Source organism: Ranitomeya imitator, chromosome 5, assembly GCF_032444005.1.
Source record: "Ranitomeya imitator isolate aRanImi1 chromosome 5, aRanImi1.pri, whole genome shotgun sequence".
Taxonomy (NCBI): domain Eukaryota; kingdom Metazoa; phylum Chordata; class Amphibia; order Anura; family Dendrobatidae; genus Ranitomeya; species Ranitomeya imitator.
Window position 1 is genome coordinate 26,886,945 of NC_091286.1, and position 18,476 is coordinate 26,905,420.

General features: G+C 44.8%; 1 protein-coding gene across 2 annotated transcripts in view; it reads right to left on the minus strand.

The window, feature by feature from the left end:
* Positions 1-3,772: 3,772 nt before the first annotated feature.
* Positions 3,773-18,476, minus strand: part of MARK1 (microtubule affinity regulating kinase 1) — a 165,594-nt gene continuing 150,890 nt past the window's right edge. The window contains exons 16-18 of one of the 2 annotated variants that reach the window (XM_069768471.1): positions 10,839-11,093; positions 8,846-8,890; positions 3,773-4,497 (exon numbers count right to left, since the gene is read on the minus strand). In XM_069768471.1, coding sequence (XP_069624572.1) covers positions 4,143-4,497; positions 8,846-8,890; positions 10,839-11,093 — 655 coding nt within the window. In that variant the 3' untranslated portion in view covers positions 3,773-4,142. The remainder of the gene's footprint in view (positions 4,498-8,845; positions 8,891-10,838; positions 11,094-18,476) is intronic. The other variant, XM_069768472.1, reaches the window with a different exon arrangement.

Sequence of the window (18,476 nt, forward strand, 5' to 3'; positions counted from 1 at the left end):
CCTCTAGAATGACGGCACCAGAGTTCCACCTCTAAAATGACGGCACCAGAGTTCCCCCAATAGAAAGACGGTACCAGATTTCTGCCACTAGAACAACGGCACCGGAGTTTCGTCACTAGAACCTCAGGTTGGTTTGGCCATAATTAGTGACCTCATCCCCAAAATTTTAGATCTTTGCCGTTGGGAGTCTATTTAAGAGACTATTTAAAACATTATTCCAAAGGCATGGAGCCTTGTAGATTTTTGTCTCCAAATGCAAAGTCTCAAGAGGCCTTGTTCTTCAGACACAATTTCCTTTCTAATGGAGGAAGTAAGGATGAGCAGGCGGGCGACACCTCTGCCACCGTTCTCCTTAAAAAAAAAAAAAAAAAAACATGGCCAACCCAAAGTTCTCCAAAAATGTAGACATTTGCCATCTATTTAAAAGGTGTCATACATCCTATGGACGGGCAAAGACAGGCACATCTGAATTGTATGGATGGACATGGGCTATCCAGGATCTCCTCACGTGCGACCGTGCCCAGAACTAGTCGTCATGCAATAATCGCACCCATTCACTAAAACTGGGCCACTACCGTACTACTATTGTACGGGACCACAACCACACTGCCGTTGATCACGATGCATGGACAGGTTTGTTTCTTGAGGACTCGTGAAGAGGAACTTTGTATCTTCGATGCTTTTATAGTTGCACATAAGGTCAGTCCATAAAATGCATTCTTTCACACGTTGATGGGCAAAAGCTGGGAATTGACAGAGTTTTACCATATTAGGATAGGCCATCAATATCGGATCAGTGGGGGTCCCAATCCAAGGGAAACCCACCAATCTGCTGACTTAAATGGGACTGAGCTCCAGTACCAGGCACAACCACTATAAATATATGGTGCTGTGTCTGGTAAATAGGAAAGGCGAACTACGGAACCTTCCTTCAACAGATCGGCAGAAGTCCAACCCCCAATGATCAGATATTATTGGCTTAAAGGGGGCCTCTCATTTGCTAAAAATATGTGGGTTTTTCTGCACTGTGTAAATGCTGCCGTTCTCCTGAATCCAGCAATGTTTTTATTTTATTTCTACTCCTTTCCTTTACTGAGATAAAGCCTTCTTATCCTTGTATATAAATTCTGGGGTGTGGAAATCAAGTAGATGCCACAGACAAGTCAGGGACACGCCCAGTTGGCTAAAGAGATTTATATAAAAGGAAAAAGGGGCCATATCTCACTGAAGGAAAGGCGTAGGATCAGAAGAAAAACATCGCCGGATTCAGGAGAACAGCGGCGTTTACACCAAATAATAAAATCACACATTTATGGCAAATGACAGGTCCTCTCTTTAAGGATGGCCCATATTAACAATCGATATTGTCCCGCTGCTAGGACCCCCCATCCTCCAAGATCAGCCTTTAACGCCGTGGAAGCAGCAAGTCAAAATCTGAATCAACTGTTACCCCAAAATGTCCTAACAGGCGAGGATCCCATGATGAATTTCGGTGTACCTTACAAACATGGCTGCCTTTTTAAAACAGGCCCAGAGTGCAGTATATGGCGGTGTAAACAGCTGTGATTATTTTGTGAAATAGATTCGTTCAAAATTAATCGAAAGGAATACAAAACATTTCATACAGAAAAGTGGAGTTAAAAAACAAAAACAAACTAAGGAGTGGATCAATGGAAGAAAACCCTCTTGGTGAAAATCACATTGTTGTCGTGGATTAGTTCACGACAGATGGACAGTGGGTCTGCAGGGGCCGTCAGGGTACGGCTCGTCTTGATGTCAGAATTCGAGCTGAAATTCGAGAGGAGGCTATGAATGAAGCCCCGGTGAGGACAGAGCCTCCCTTAACGTCGTATGTGTGAAGGAGGCCTTAAAACAGTTCTCTAGACCTTTTATAAATAAAGTTGATTGAAAGACCATGAGAGGGTTGTTTTGTATTTTTACCTAAATGTTTGTATTTAAAGGCTAAAAATCATTTTTGTTTCCCAGCAACATTAAACTGCGGTCATAAATCAGCTGAAAAGAGTCCAGAAAAAGACAAGATAAAACAGGTACAAACTCCCCGTCAAGCCCTAGACAGCGGCTATAGAAGGCAAACCGTGCAAAAATTTTAATAAAACCGAATTGAGAAAATGATTTGTAGCCAAAAATACAAGCATTTATGTAAAAAAAAAAAAAAAATGGTTCCCAAAGTGGGATAATCCCTTAAAGGACGATTCCATCAGATGGGACTGGCAGAATGGAGAGGCGCGCAGCACTATAATTTATGTAAATATCTAGGAATCCCGCTATAAATTCTTTCGGAGCTGGTGGCGTCCGTCGTATGACTGATCTCGCGTGCTTTGCTACTTTTTGATCTTCCCATGCTTGTTCGCACTATTTTGGGGGACCAAATATTACAAATTGTGAGCAAATAGACTGCTCTATTCAATCAACTTTATTTATAAAAGTCCAAGAGAGCACTGTTAAATGATTTGGAACCTTTTTTTTTAAAAGTTCCAATATATCCTTCCATGTCAGCATTGTTCACATCTCTTTTAAAGGGGTTTGTCCAGTACGTGGATAATGACGGCCTATCCTTAGGATACATCAAAATTAGTGTGGCACCCCCAGCATTAAGCTGTTTGCGGCTCCGATGGTGTTTGGGTAGATACTGCGGATCAAACTCATTGGGATGAGCTGCAGTACCCAAGAATGGCCACTACATGGTGCATGGAGCTGTGCTTTTCTGGCTGCGTACACCATGTAGTGGTCGTTCTCAGGTACTGCAGCTCATCCCTTATTCACTTCAATGGGGGTGAGCTGCAATACCACATCCAACCTGCAGACAGGTGTGGTGCTGTTTTTTTTTAAAGAAATTGTTTTTCTTGTTTTTTTTATCCCTGGTCTAAGGCTTTTATTTCTATGTATAAGCAAATTGACCTACATTTTTGATTGTAACGTTTAGATTTATGAAGCTCATACTGATATCTAGACGCTGGCTCAGCTTCAAGCTCCAGTGTATTCGTATAGTCACGGGAAGTTCATTCATTACGGTCCGCGAGGGCTGAGGTGTAAAAACTTTGACCCAAAAACCTACTTGACCCTGAGGGTCCCGACTGTGAAAAATGCAAATGATTCTGCTTAGCATTCTGTGATGTCCCCTTGATATCTGTGCCTCGAAACCCAACACCCGATGACGTTGGGGGTCCCCGGGTGGGGGGGGGGAAATAATTGGAGTTAATTGCAAAAATCTAAAAAAAAAAAAAACTATAACAGTTACGGAAGTGAATGTAACACATGATATGGCGGGATCGGGGGGGGAACAGGCTGCACCCCAAACTCTCAACCATACAAAGCAGAGCAGCATTTGGACCTAGGACCTCCGTTCTAGAGTCAAAGAAACGTGCCGATAATCTTGACTTGAAACAAAAATATTCTCTAAGGTTTTTACATAGAAATTTCTTTTAAATTTCCTTTAACACTGTCGTCATAATTGTCTTTATCTCTCTCTAAACACTGCCAGGTACATCTAATATACTGTACACATCTTTGGGTGGGTTTAAAAGGGATAAGATAATTCTCTGGTGGAGTCTGGGGCTTGTCGAGAGGTTCTCCAGTCATGAGAATTGTTGGGTTTGAACGAGTTAAAAACTAAAAAAAAATAAATAAATCCTCCCCTCCCCAAAAAAGTAAAAAATAAAAATGTAGAATAATTGAAACAATAAGGAAGAAAGTGGTGATCGGAACGAAACACCGAACGTAGACGTCTGTACAGAAAACTAAAACCCAGCTATACAAGATCAGCTTTTTTGTTTTTTTTCTTTTTTTTTTGCAAAGCAATCAATCGTCTATTTTACAATCCTATCCACATAGGCCGAGTGGCGAGTGTCCTCCGGGGGTTCGCTGTACAAGCCACGTGACCGGGCTGCTTATTTACGGAATTCGGAATTTCTCAATGTACAACTGATGGGAGAATTCAGTATAACCTTATTGCAGTAAGGGCATTATCGGTAACATAAGGGAAGGGGGGAGCGTGCCAGCCAAAAGATGTAATGCCCGTTACTGGTAGAGAAGTTCGATTCTGCCCCCCGACAGTGGAGTTTTTTGTTGTTTTTTCCCAGTTGTACATTCGGATGTTGTACGTTGCATGGAAACCGAGATTTTCACAATTTAAGCTCGTTTGCAATCTTGGACGCAATGTTCTTAAAGGCGATGGAGGTCCCGGATATTCTCTTGAAGCGCACCCCATTGAGGGACAGACGTGGAAGTTTACACACCTCCATCTCCCACTGTACCAGACTGTCCTGTCGAGCGTCGCCGTGCACGCAGAACAGCAGGAATCTCTCCTTCTGCTCGTAATCGCAATTGTTGGCATCCAAGACCTTGCGTATCTCCCTCATCATATCATTGGGGTCCATCGAACTGGTGGTCTTCATGCTCCAGGTGAAGCGCAGAGAACGAGGCTTGGAATCTTTTGGCTCTTCTTTTTGGCTCTCTCTTGGCTCCCCGGAGGTGCTCCTGAGGCAAAAAAAAAAGGCATTCAATCATCTCATGCAGTGATGGGTATTAACGGATAAAGCTTGTAAAAACAAACACTTTTGCAATTTACTGCTTATTAAAATTTGCAGCCGTTCTCGAGATATTAAAACTTTTTTTTATTGAACAAACACAAAAAAATACCGCGCTATAACCGCCCCTCTAAGGAGGCTACTAGTGCATGAATACCCTATTGGTATATATAAGACCAACTGGCTGCGGGCCCAAAGTGAAAGTGAAAGTACAAATAAAGTGCACGCTTATATTATGCCCCTAATTGGCACCTGGTTCCACAGCACAATCTAGCTCCAACAGTATTAATATTTACTCACATCTACCTGCTTAAGGGTAGAGAATTACCTACTTCAACCGCCGGGTTGATGAGGCTGGCGTGCAGGGGTCCCGTGGCGTTCCTATACAGCGGGTGGGGCGGAAGAAATGCTTGGGCCGCAGGGTGGATGTGACCGGCGTGCAGGGTTGCTGCGCCGCTCCGGATCAGCGGGTAGGACGGAGGAGGTGTGGGCGGTGCAGAGCCAGCGGCGCCCCGGCCGGTAGCGATACTGGATGCACGCAAGAAACAGGACGGTGGCCGATACCAGTCGGCCACTCGACCTGGCAGTGACGTCACTAGCTATGGAAGCAGCGAAGGGTGCAATTGGTTGAGTGAACAGTAATTCATTTAATGAATTACTGTTCACTCAACCAATTGCACGTATGTGCATTTTTATAGTATTTTTAGTATTTATAGTATTTATAGCTATTATTATTTATTGTTGTCTATTTGTAGTCTTAAATGTATGGTAATAAAATTTAGCTCTCTTTTTTATATATATTATTAGATCAATAAAAAGGACCGATTGACCTCATTAATAGGAAAGAGTATCTATGAAGGACAGCTCACAATATACCGATAGGTTAATCAGGCTTGCAAAGGGTTAAGGTGAGGGGGCGGAGGTAATTAGTTTACATCAATATATGTGGCTTCACAGGGAAGGGTCCGTAACCCTGACGAAGAGGTGCGTCCCACCTCGAAACGCGTTGGTTGAAACTGACCCTTCGCTGCTTCCATAGCTAGTGACGTCACTGCCAGGTCGAGTGGCCGACTGGTATCGGCCACCGTCCTGTTTCTTGCGTGCATCCAGTATCGCTACCGGCCGGGGCGCCGCTGGCTCTGCACCGCCCACACCTCCTCCGTCCTACCCGCTGATCCGGAGCGGCGCAGCAACCCTGCACGCCGGTCACATCCACCCTGCGGCCCAAGCATTTCTTCCGCCCCACCCGCTGTATAGGAACGCCACGGGACCCCTGCACGCCAGCCTCATCAACCCGGCGGTTGAAGTAGGTAATTCTCTACCCTTAAGCAGGTAGATGTGAGTAAATATTAATACTGTTGGAGCTAGATTGTGCTGTGGAACCAGGTGCCAATTAGGGGCATAATATAAGCGTGCACTTTATTTGTACTTTCACTTTCACTTTGGGCCCGCAGCCAGTTGGTCTTATACAGTGGGGCAAAAAAGTATTTAGTCAGTCAGCAATAGTGCAAGTTCCACCACTTAAAAAGATGAGAGGCGTCTGTAATTTACATCATAGGTGGACCTCAACTATGGGAGACAAACTGAGAAAAAAAAATCCAGAAAATCACATTGTCTGTTTTTTTAACATTTTATTTGTATATTATGGTGGAAAATAAGTATTTGGTCAGAAACAAACAATCAAGATTTCTGGCTCTCACAGACCTGTAACTTCTTCTTTAAGAGTCTCCTCTTTCCTTCACTCATTACCTGTAGTAATGGCACCTGTTTAAACTTGTTATCAGTTTAAAAAGACACCTGTGCACACCCTCAAACAGTCTAACTCCAAACTCCACTATGGTGAAGACCAAAGAGCTGTCAAAGCACACCAGAAACAAAATTGTAGCCCTGCACCAGGCTGGGAAGACTGAATCTGCAATAGCCAACCAGCTTGGAGTGAAGAAATCAACAGTGGGAGCAATAATTAGAAAATGGAAGACATACAAGACCACTGATAATCTCCCTCGATCTGGGGCTCCACGCAAAATCCCACCCCGTGGGGTCAGAATGATCACAAGAACGGTGAGCAAAAATCCCAGAACCACGCGGGGGGACCTAGTGAATGAACTGCAGAGAGCTGGGACCAATGTAACAAGGCCTACCATAAGTAACACACTACGCCACCATGGACTCAGATCCTGCAGTGCCAGACGTGTCCCACTGCTTAAGCCAGTACATGTCCGGGCCCGTCTGAAGTTTGCTAGAGAGCATTTGGATGATCCAGAGGAGTTTTGGGAGAATGTCCTATGTTCTGATGAAACCAAACTGGAACTGTTTGGTAGAAACACAACTTGTCGTGTTTGGAGGAAAAAGAATACTGAGTTGCATCCATCAAACACCATACCTACTGTAAAGCATGGTGGTGGAAACATCATGCTTTGGGGCTGTTTCTCTGCAAAGGGGCCAGGACAACTGATCCGGGTACATGAAAGAATGAATGGGGTCATGTATCGTGAGATTTTGAGTGCAAACCTCCTTCCATCAGCAAGGGCATTGAGGATGAAACGTGGCTGGGTCTTTCAACATGACAATGATCCAAAGCACACCGCCAGGGCAACGAAGGAGTGGCTTCGTAAGAAGCATTTCAAGGTCCTGGAGTGGCCTAGCCAGTCTCCAGATCTCAACCCTATAGAAAACCTTTGGAGGGAGTTGAAAGTTCGTGTTGCCAAGCGAAAAGCCAAAAACATCACTGCTCTAGAGGAGATCTGCATGGAGGAATGGGCCAACATACCAACAACAGTGTGTGGCAACCTTGTGAAGACTTACAGAAAACGTTTGACCTCTGTCATTGCCAATAAAGGATATATTACAAAGTATTGAGATGAAATTTTGTTTCTGACCAAATACTTATTTTCCACCATAATATGCAAATAAAATGTTAAAAAAACAGACAATGTGATTTTCTGGATTTTTTTTTCTCAGTTTGTCTCCCATAGTTGAGGTCTACCTATGATGTAAATTACAGACGCCTCTCATCTTTTTAAGTGGTGGAACTTGCACTATTGCTGACTGACTAAATACTTTTTTGCCCCACTGTATATACCAATAGGGTATTCATGCACTAGTAGCCTCCTTAGAGGGGCGGTTATAGCGCGGTATTTTTTTGTGTTTGTTCATTGCTATTTAGTTTATTGACAGAGGTCGGCACAACCCCTGCCTAAGTACCAGCTGCTTTCCTGTAATTTTTATTTATTTGTTCTTTCCCTCTCTCCTCTTGGATTCATAGCAGTGCAGCGCCAGTGTGGTCATTGGTTGAGAATACTTTTTTTTATTGTTTACAGATGGTTGCCTAGGAGACCGACCACTGCTGCTGGCTAGGTTATAAGCACTGCCTGCAGTTGGTCCAGGATTAGGAGGCAACCATGTGCTCCAGCGATCCTGGCAGTTTTTTTTTTTTTAGAGCAGCTCAAAAGAAAAGAGCAGGTAAGCAGTGCGCCTGTTCTGCCGGTGGTCGGTCTCCTAGGGAACGAGCTGTAAACAAAAGAAGTGTTAATATCTCAGGAACGGATGAAAATGTTAACAAGCAGTAAATTGCAAAAATGCTCCCCCTAGTGGTTGCTGAAGATGATAGAACTTTATCATTTATTAAGGGTTTTTTGGCAGAGAATTTGGAGCTCTGTATTAATTAGTGAATAAAAAGTAAGAGTGAAGTGATAATTTTTTTTTTTTTAATAAACTATAGTAAAACATAAATACAATTTGCACAGAAGGCAAATTTAAAGTCACACCCATTTGTCAGTGTTGTAAAGTGTAATACAAAAACGACTTTAGTGTTGCACACGGTTTTATATATTTTTTTTTTTTTGCAGCAATTTTCCTTGACTTCGCCATATACACAGGGACGCTAGATTACAGACTCCTCTGGGAGTGACTTATCTCCTGGAGTCTTCAGGCCCACCCATATACAACAGACTGCCGGCCGATCCCACCCATGAAAGGGTTACTATTCCGTTTCTTGGTGGTTTAGGGAATTGAAGAGGCCAGTGGTAAATTTGGGTTATTCCAGGGAATCCTTACCTAGGAAGCCGCAGGAAACAGAGACCATAGGCAACTGCCTAGTTTGCCAGCCCGTAAATACATTTTATGTGCAATATGTTAGCATGTTATATCTGTAGCCTAAGTAGCCGTGGTGGCTTGTATACATATGTAAGCTCGGCCATGTTGTCGAGGTGCAGAATGCACACACTGACGAGACAGGAAAAGCAGATGGACAGCGCAGAATAGCAGCCCGAGGGGAGGGAAATAGGACAGCTCCTCACCTTGTGGTCTCCGTTCTGCCGCTCGCTTCAACTTCACTCGGATCCCTCAAAACAAAGTCAAGGTTCAGATTCAATGATGAGCCACAAACATGGAAAACAGATGTCACAAGAACCTCACACCCTCTGGCGACCGGCCATAGACAAGTCTTGGTTTGCAATTATTGAATTAAGGGAGAAGATTGGAGCCGATACTCAACAAGCTGAAACGTGAGGACGACCCGTCTCTCGCCTGAAATCAGCTCTAGTGCAAGCTCATAAAGGAGGATCACTCCCAAAGAGCATTTCCACTGGAGGAAAACCCCATTAACCCTCGCACACATCCTGAGTCAAGCCCAGTCACGTTCAGCAAGAAAACAAAAGCTTCCGGATCGTGTACAAAAAAGATTCCGGACTTTTGGCTTTTACGTGGCGACTGCAAAATAGCAGCGAGTCCTCGAGCTCGTAAGTATAGTGCAGCGCCCCAGTAATTGTAATAAGCAACATTACCATGACCTATAGCAGCAAAATTATACTCCACACACTAATACTCCTACATGGCGACCATTACAGGGCATATCCACATCAGACGAGAGGGGAGTAAGGTTCCTTCCTGTATTATACCCCAGAGCTGTACTCACTATTCTGCTGGTGCAGTCACTGTGTACATACATTACATTACTGATCCTGAGTTACCTCCTGTATTATACTCCAGAGCTGCACTCACTATTCTGCTGGTGCAGTCACTGTCTACATACATTACATTACTGATCCTGAGTTACCTCCTGTATTATACTCCAGAGCTGCACTCACTATTCTGCTGGTGCAGTCACTGTCTACATACATTACATTACTGATCCTGAGTTACCTCCTGTATTATACTCCAGAGCTGCACTCACTATTCTGCTGGTGCAGTCACTGTGTACATACATTACATTACTGATCCTGAGTTACCTCCTGTATTATACTCCAGAGCTGCACTCACTATTCTGCTGGTGCAGTCACTGTGTACATACATTACATTACTGATCCTGAGTTACCTCCTGTATTATACTCCAGAGCTGCACTCATTATTCTGCTGGTGCAGTCACTGTGTACATACATTACATTACAGATCCGGAGTTACCTCCTGTATTATACTCCAGAGCTGCACTCATTATTCTGCTGGTGCAGTCACTGTGTACATACATTACATTACTGATCCTGAGTTACCTCCTGTATTATACTCCAGAGCTGCACTCATTCTGCTGGTGCAGTCACTGTGTACATACATTACATTACTAATCCTGAGTTACATCCTGTATTATACTCCAGAGCTGCACTCACTATTCTGCTGGCACAGTCACTGTGTAACATACTGCACATTATTCGGGATCAGTACAGGGTAAGTGATGTACACACACACACACACAATGACACAATCAGCAGAATAGTATATATAATCCCCATATGGATTAAGAACCTGGATATTCCTTTTGCTTAAAATAAAATTGTCAGCAGGTTTTGCTCTGGAATCTGAGGGCAGCATGAAGTAGGGGCGGGGTGGCACAGATTAGCTGGACTGTCTGGCTCGTGACATCTAGTCCTGTTGTATTAATCTCCTGCTGATAAAACAGTGATTGTATTGAAACTACAGCACACAACCTAGTAAGTGACACATCACTGGAGTCAGGCTCTCTGCCCCTACATCATGCTGCTCTCAGATTTCCACTAAATACAGATGTACACTGAGCTCACCGACTACCACCCACGGAGCTTGCCCCCCATATTTTTGTTTTATTATATCAAACCAAGTCTTGACTATGGCAATTGCAGCTAATACTAAATATTTAACCCCTTATTGTGACTGCATAATACGGAGGCGGCCGTGTTACTAGCTGGACCAACATTAATTTTTGTCGATTTCTCGGCACAACGGGGGCAGGAATGAGATGGTTTAGACCACAAACGGGCCGCCCCCGGCTGACTATCCAGGTTCCCCATCGGCATCATTCATCTGCCCATCTTGGCTATTTACCTTCGCACAAACTTGGAGGTAATCTTGCTGATAATACCGGTGGACGTCCCCCTCCTGGTGTGAGAGAACTGGGTGGTCTCGTGGGCAGGCGATGCCGGTGGTCCGTTGTATGTAGCAGTGCGACGATCCCTGAGCTGCTCTCCGTGGAAAGTGCTCCGACTGGTGCTTCCGCGAGGAAATCGAGTCCGGTCCGGGGTAGTTGTACTAATACTGTGAGCAGAAGGCGACGTGGCCGGTACTCGCTGGTTCGCACTGCTGTGAAATAATTTATAGATCTGTTAGATTCGTGCGGGTGGAGTAATAGCGGCCTGCTTACTGACTGTTTCCTGTCGCTTCTTTAGTCTGCTTACTGACTGTTTCCTGTCGCTTCTGTAGTCTGCTTACTGACTGTTTCCTGTCGCTTCTGTAGTCTGCTTACTGACTGTTTCCTGTCGCTTCTTTAGTCTGCTTACTGACTGTTTCCTGTCACTTCTTTAGTCTGCTTACTGACTGTTTCCTGTCACTTCTTTAGTCTGCTTACTGACTGTTTCCTGTCGCTTCTTTAGTCTGCTTACTGACCGTTTCCTTTCGCTTCTTTAGTCTGCTCACTGATTGTTTCCTGTTGCTTCTTTAGTCTGCTTACTGACTGTTTCCTGTTGCTTCTTCAATAAAGTGAATTATTGTAAGCGCTATATATCTGTGAAAAAATACCGCTGAGGTATCTAGACTCCTCTCACTGACAGCAGTGCAGCATGTGCTCACTGTTAGTGTTTCTGTCTCCCATACAGCAGGTCCAGGGTTTGAGTCTCAGTAAAAATTTATGGAGGCATCCCGCTGAAAATCACATGTTCAATAGTCTGTGAAAAGGAATAATAATGTGGTATCTAGACACCTCCCTTAGGCAGCAGTGCAGCCTGTGCTCACTGTTAGTGTTTCTGACTTCCATACAGAAGGTCCTGAGTTCGAGTCTTAGTAAAAACCTCAGTAGAAGAAGCGACTGAATAAAAATAAAATTTATGGAGGCATGACACTGAAACTCACATGTTCAACAGTCTGTGAAAAAGAATAATAATGCGGTATCTAGACGCCTCTCAGACAGCAGTGCAGTCTGTGCTCACTGTTAGTGTTTCTGACTCCCATACAGATGGTCCTGAGTTAAAAACCTTGGTAGAAGAAGCGACTGAATAAAAGTTAAATTTATGGAGGCATCCCGCTGAAAATCACAAGTTCAACGGTCTGCGAAAAAGAATAATAATGCAGTATCTAGACTCATCTCATAGATAGCAGTGCAGCCTGTGCTCACTGTTAGTGTTTCTGACTCCCATAAAGCAGGTCCAGGGTTTGAGTCTCAGTAAAAATTTATGGAGGCATCCTGCTGAAGATCATATGTTCAATGGTCGGTAAAAAATAATAATAATGCGGTATCTAGACTTCTCTCATAGACAGCAGTGCAGCCTGTGCTCACTGTTAGTGTTTCTGACTCTCATACAGCAGGTCCAGGGTTTGAGTCTCAGTAAAAATTTATGGAGGCATCCCGCTGAAAATCACATGTTCAACAGTTTGTGAAAAAGAATAAAAACGCGGTATCTAGACTCCTCCCATAGACAGCAGTGCAGCCTGTGCTCACTGTTAGTGTTTCTGACACCCATACAACAGGTCTGGAGTTCAGTAAAAACCCTGATACAAGAAGTAACTGAATAAAAATTAAGTTTATGGAGGCATCCTGCTGAAAATCAACCGACGGTGATATGCCGTTAACATCCTGCCCCGATAACCAGCATAAAATTAGTGTGCAAACTAAGTACAGGCGCTCGTTGCCCTCTTGGGGTTCCCAATCAGTTCAGGGCACCTGTCCTCCTTGTTGTTTTCCCATTAAACTCTGCCCCCTTCTCTGGCTTGTGTAAAACCTGAGCTGTCAATCAAAGAAAAAGAGGCGGAGCTGGATGGAAAACAAGTAGGTAGGACGTTGCGCTGAAATTCAGGCCACACCAAGGGTGCACTGAGTGCCTGGTTTGAACAGTCCTCTTAAACCCTTAGATGCTGCTGTGAATAATAACCATGGCACATAAACTGATTGACAGAGGGATGGGTCTTCTTATGTCGATCCATAGCCCCTTCCCCTTAGGAGTCAATGGCCTGAAGATGGTCTCCATGTCTACAAACAACATTCACATAGTAGGCCCTACCGGAGCGTCATCTATATATTTCAGACACAATAGTAATGGTGGCTTTTTTCTCCAATTGCTAAAGGGGCGGTCAAGAAATAAGATATTGACAACATTTTCTAAGGAAACGTCATCAATATCAGATCACCAAAGTTAAAGAAAACTCTAAATAGGATAGTCCTTAAAGGGAATGTGTCATCACACAAATAATTACTGTTTAAATCAAACTTGTGTTACAACTAATTTTAAACAAATTGTTTGTCAATGTATTTTTTTCCCATTGTCATAATCTGCATTAAAAAATAAAATGAACAATGTTTAACACTGATCACTGGGGCTTTCGTTTTATTATCGCAATCTACATGTACATTAGCTGCAATAAAATGATTCTGTCCTGTCTTTTGTGTTGAAGCATCTAATGAGCGTGTCCAAAAATCACTGTGAAAGGGGAAGGAGGTGAGCTGTGACATCACCTATTGTGAATGGTGGATCCTGTGTTATCTACTGTATATAGAGGTGTTATCTGTCATTGTACAGGAGGAGGAGGAGGTGAGCTGTGACATCACCTATTGTGAATGGTGGATCCTGTGTTATCTACTGTATATAGAGGTGTTATCAGTCATTGTACAGGAGGAGGAGGTGAGCTGTGACATCACCTATTGTGAATGTTGGATCCTGTGTTATCTACTGTATATAGAGGAGTTATCAGTCATTGTACAGGAGGAGGAGGTGAGCTGTGACATCACCTATTGTGAATGTTAGATCCTGTGTTATCTACTGTATATAGAGGTGTTATCAGTCATTGTACAGGAGGGGGAGGTGAGCTGTGACATGACCTATTGTGAATGGAGGATCCTGTGTTATCTACTATATATAGAGGTAAATATATATATAGAGGTGGGCAGCACGGTGGCGCAGTGGTTAGCACAGCAGCCTTGCAGCGCTGGGGTCCTGGGTTCCAATCCCACCCAGGACAACATCTGCAAAGAGTTTGTATGTTCTCTCCGTGTTTGCGTGGGTTTCCTCCGGGCACTCCGGTTTCCTCCCACATTCCAAAGACATACTGATAGGAATTCTAGATTGTGAGCCCAATCGGGGACAGCGATGATAATGTGTGCAAACTGTAAAGCGCTGCGGAATATGTTAGCGCTATATAAAAATAAAGATTATTATTATTATAGATTATTATATACGACTAATCGTGATGGCCTTGCTAGCCTTATGACAACTTAAGGTCAGATTGTTTCTTATGTATAGCAAGACGATCCAGGTATATACTTTTTGTAATACTGTGGGCTAGCCTTATCATCGGCATGGTTTACGTACCAGTGTATATATGTGGTTATACATTTGTGTTCCACACACAGTGACTAAGTGGGGAGCCACTTCGGTCCCTGGCTCTGTTAGGACACCGCAATGTTCATTAATTGAATCTCACCATGTTATTGTATGTTTAATGTTGTTCTTAATATATTTTTGTAATAAAAGTATTGTTTTTATTGGAAACAGAATTGAGATCCAGTCTCTTCATATTTCTCTATTGGTGCCCACTAGTTTATAGATGGAGGGATCAGAGTTACCTCATGAGGATATTTCTTGTGTGTTGGTTATATATAGAGGTGTTATCAGTCATTGTACAGGAGGAGGAGGTGAGCTGTGACATCACCTATTGTGAATGGTGGATCCTGTGTTATCTACTGTGTTATGATGCGGTGGTCTAGGAGCAATATGGAACGAGCTCTGAGGGAAGTGGTAACTGTACTGACCGCAGTCCCTAAGCTCAACACAACACTAGAAGTAGCCGTGGGATGCTCCTAACTCTCCCTAGGCATCTCGTCACAGCCTAAGAGCTAACTACCCCTGAAGAAAGAAGCAGGAAAACTATCTTGCCTCAGAGAAAATCCCCAAAGGATAGATTAGCCCCCCACAAATAATGACTGTGAGTGGAGAGGGAAAAGACATACACAGAATGAAACCAGGATGTAGCACAGGAGGCCAGTCTAGCTTGATAGATAGGACAGGATGGAATACTGTGCGGTCAGTATTAAACACTACAAAAATCCACGCAGAGTTTACAAAAAAATCTCCACACCTGACTAAAGGTGTGGAGGGTAAATCTGCCTCCCAGAGCTTCCAGCAAGACAGAATTAATTCATACTGATAACGCTGGACAAACATAGAAAGCACTGAACGGATAAGTCCACAATCTGTGAACAGAAAAGCGCAAGCAAAAACTTAGCTTTGCTGAACTGGTCAGGATAACAGGGAAATCCAAAGAGATGTGAATCCAACCAGGAACCATTTACAAGTGGCACTGGCTGAAGGAACAGCCAGGCCTAAATAGCAGAGCAGAAGAGACGATAAGTGGAGGCAGCTGATGACAGCTAACTCCAAGGAGCAGCCATACCACTTGAAACCACAAGAGGGAGCCCAAGAGCAGAACTCACAAAAGTGCCACTTACAACCACCGGAGGGAGCCCAAGAACGGAATTCACAACAGTACCCCCCCCCCTTGAGGAGGGGTCACCGAACCCTCACCAGAGCCCCCAGGCCGATCAGGACGAGCCAAATGAAAAGCACGAACCAAATCGGTAGCATGGACATCGGAGGCAACAACCCAAGAATTATCCTCCTGGCCATAACCCTTCCACTTGACAAGATACTGAAGCCTCCGCCTCGAAAAACGAGAATCCAAAATCTTCTCAACCTCATATTCCAACTCTCCCTCAACCAACACCGGGGCAGGAGGGTCAACCGATGGAACAACGGGCACCACATATCTCCGCAACAAAGATCTATGGAAAACATTATGAATGGCAAAAGAGGCTGGAAGAGCCAGACGAAAAGACACCGGATTAATAATTTCAGAAATTTTGTAAGGACCAATAAACCGAGGCTTAAACTTAGGGGAAGAAACCTTCATAGGAACATGACGAGAAGACAACCAAACCAAATCCCCCACACGAAGCCGGGGACCAACACACCGATGGCGGTTAGCAAAACGTTGAGCCCTTTCCTGAGACAACGTCAAATTGTCCACCACATGAGTCCAAATCTGCTGCAGCCTGTCCACCACAGAATCCACACCAGGACAATCAGAAGGCTCAACCTGCCCAGAAGAAAAACGAGGATGAAAACCAAAATTACAAAAGAAAGGTGAAACCAAAGTAGCCGAGCTAGCCCGATTATTAAGGGCAAACTCGGCCAACGGCAAGAAAGACACCCAATCATCCTGATCAGCAGACACAAAGCATCTCAAATAGGTCTCCAAGGTCTGATTAGTTCGCTCAGTTTGGCCATTAGTCTGAGGATGAAACGCCGAAGAAAAAGACAAATCAATGCCCAACCTAGCACAAAAGGCCAAAATCTAGAGACAAACTGAGAACCTCTGTCAGAGACAATATTCTCCGGAATGCCATGCAAACGAACCACATGCTGAAAAAATAATGGAACCAGATCTGAGGAGGAAGGCAACTTAGGCAAAGGTACCAGATGGACCATTTTAGAGAACCGGTCACAAACAACCCAGATGACAGACATCTTCTGGGAAACAGGAAGATCCGAAATAAAATCCATGGAAATATGCGTCCAGGGCCTCTCAGGGACCGGCAAAGGCAAAAGCAACCCACTAGCGCGGGAACAGCAAGGCTTGGCCCGGGCGCAAGTCCCACAGGACTGCACAAAAGCACGCACATCGCGCGACAAGGAAGGCCACCAAAAGGACCTAGCAACCAAATCTCTGGTACCAAAAATCCCAGGATGACCAGCCAACACTGAACAATGAACCTCAGAAATAACCTTACTTGTCCATCTATCAGGAACAAACAGCTTCCCCACAGGACAGCGTCAGGCCTATCAGCCTGAAATTCCTGAAGCACCCGCCGCAAATCAGGGGAGATGGCAGAAAGAATCACCCCCTCCTTAAGAATGCCAACCGGCTCCAGGACTCCAGGAGAATCAGGCGAAAAACTCCTAGAGAGGGCATCAGCCTTAACATTCTTAGATCTCGGAAGATACGAGACCACAAAATCAAAACGGGAGAAAAACAGGGACCATCGAGCCTGTCTAGGATTCAGCCGCTTGTCCGACTTGAGGTAAATCAGATTCTTATGATCGGTCAGGACCACAACGCAGTGCTTAGCTCCCTCAAGCCAATGTCGCCACTCCTCAAACGCCCACTTCATAGCCAACAACTCCTGATTGCCGACATCATAATTGCGTTCCGCAGGCGAAAACTTTCTGGGAAAAAAAGGCACACGGTTTCATCAAAGAACCATCAGATTCCCTCTGAGACAAAACGGCCCCTGCCCCAATCTCAGAAGCATCAACCTCAACCTGAAAAGGAAGAGAAACATCCGGCTGACGCAACACAGGGGCAGAAGTAAATCGGCGTTTAAGCTCCTGAAAGGCCTCAACAGCCTCAGAGGACCAATTCGTCACATCAGCGCCTTTCTTCGTCAAATCAGTAAGGGGCTTAACCACACTGGAAAAGTTGGCAATGAAACGGCGATAGAAATTAGCAAAGCCCAAAAATTTTTGAAGGCCCTTCACAGATGTGGGTTGGATCCAGTCATGAATAGCTTGGACCTTAACAGGATCCATTTCTATAGACGAGGGAGAAAAAGTAAAACTCAAAAAAGAGACTTTCTGAACTCCGAATAGGCACTTAGACCCCTTCACAAATAAAGCATTATCACGAAGGATCTGGAACACCATCCTGACCTGCTTCACATGAGACTCCCAATCATCGGAAAAAATCAAAATATCATCCAAATATACGACCATGAATTTATCAAGATAATTGCGGAAAATATCATGCATGAAAGACTGGAACACAGATGGAGCATTAGAGAGCCCAAATGGCATCACAAGGTATTCAAAATGGCCTTCGGGCGTGTTAAACGCAGTTTTCCATTCGTCACCCTGTTTAACACAAACAAGATTATATGCCCCTCGGAGCAGTGGCGTAGGAAGGGGGGTGCGGGGGGGGGCGGTCCGCCCCGGGCGGCACAATGCTGGGGGCGGCCGGCGCTGCAGGAGAAGAAGATAAAAAATAAAAAAAAAATAAAAAAAAAAGACGCCCCTTTAAATCTTCGGGCGGCGCCGTCCGCCGCCACGACCAGGGCCAGCTCCCCCCACCCCCGGGTCCCGCCCCCGCCCCCCGCTCTAATACTCACCTCTCCTGGTTCCTGCGGCGCCGGCAGCTGCAGCGTCCTCTGACTCTGCGACGTCTCAGAGCAGAGGGCGCGATGACGTCACTACTGTGCGCGCCGCTCTGCCTCTCTGTCCTGAGCGTCGCAGAGCCGGAGAGACGCTGACTGCACCGGACCTGCGCTGGGAACGGGAGAGGTGAGGATTTTACTTTTTTTTTTTTTCTTTATTTCTGACTGTCTGGGGCTGGGGCAATGCTGGAGACCATGGGGCAGAATGCTGGACACACTGGGGCAATACAGGAGACCATGGGGCAGATTGCTGGACACACTGGGGCAATACA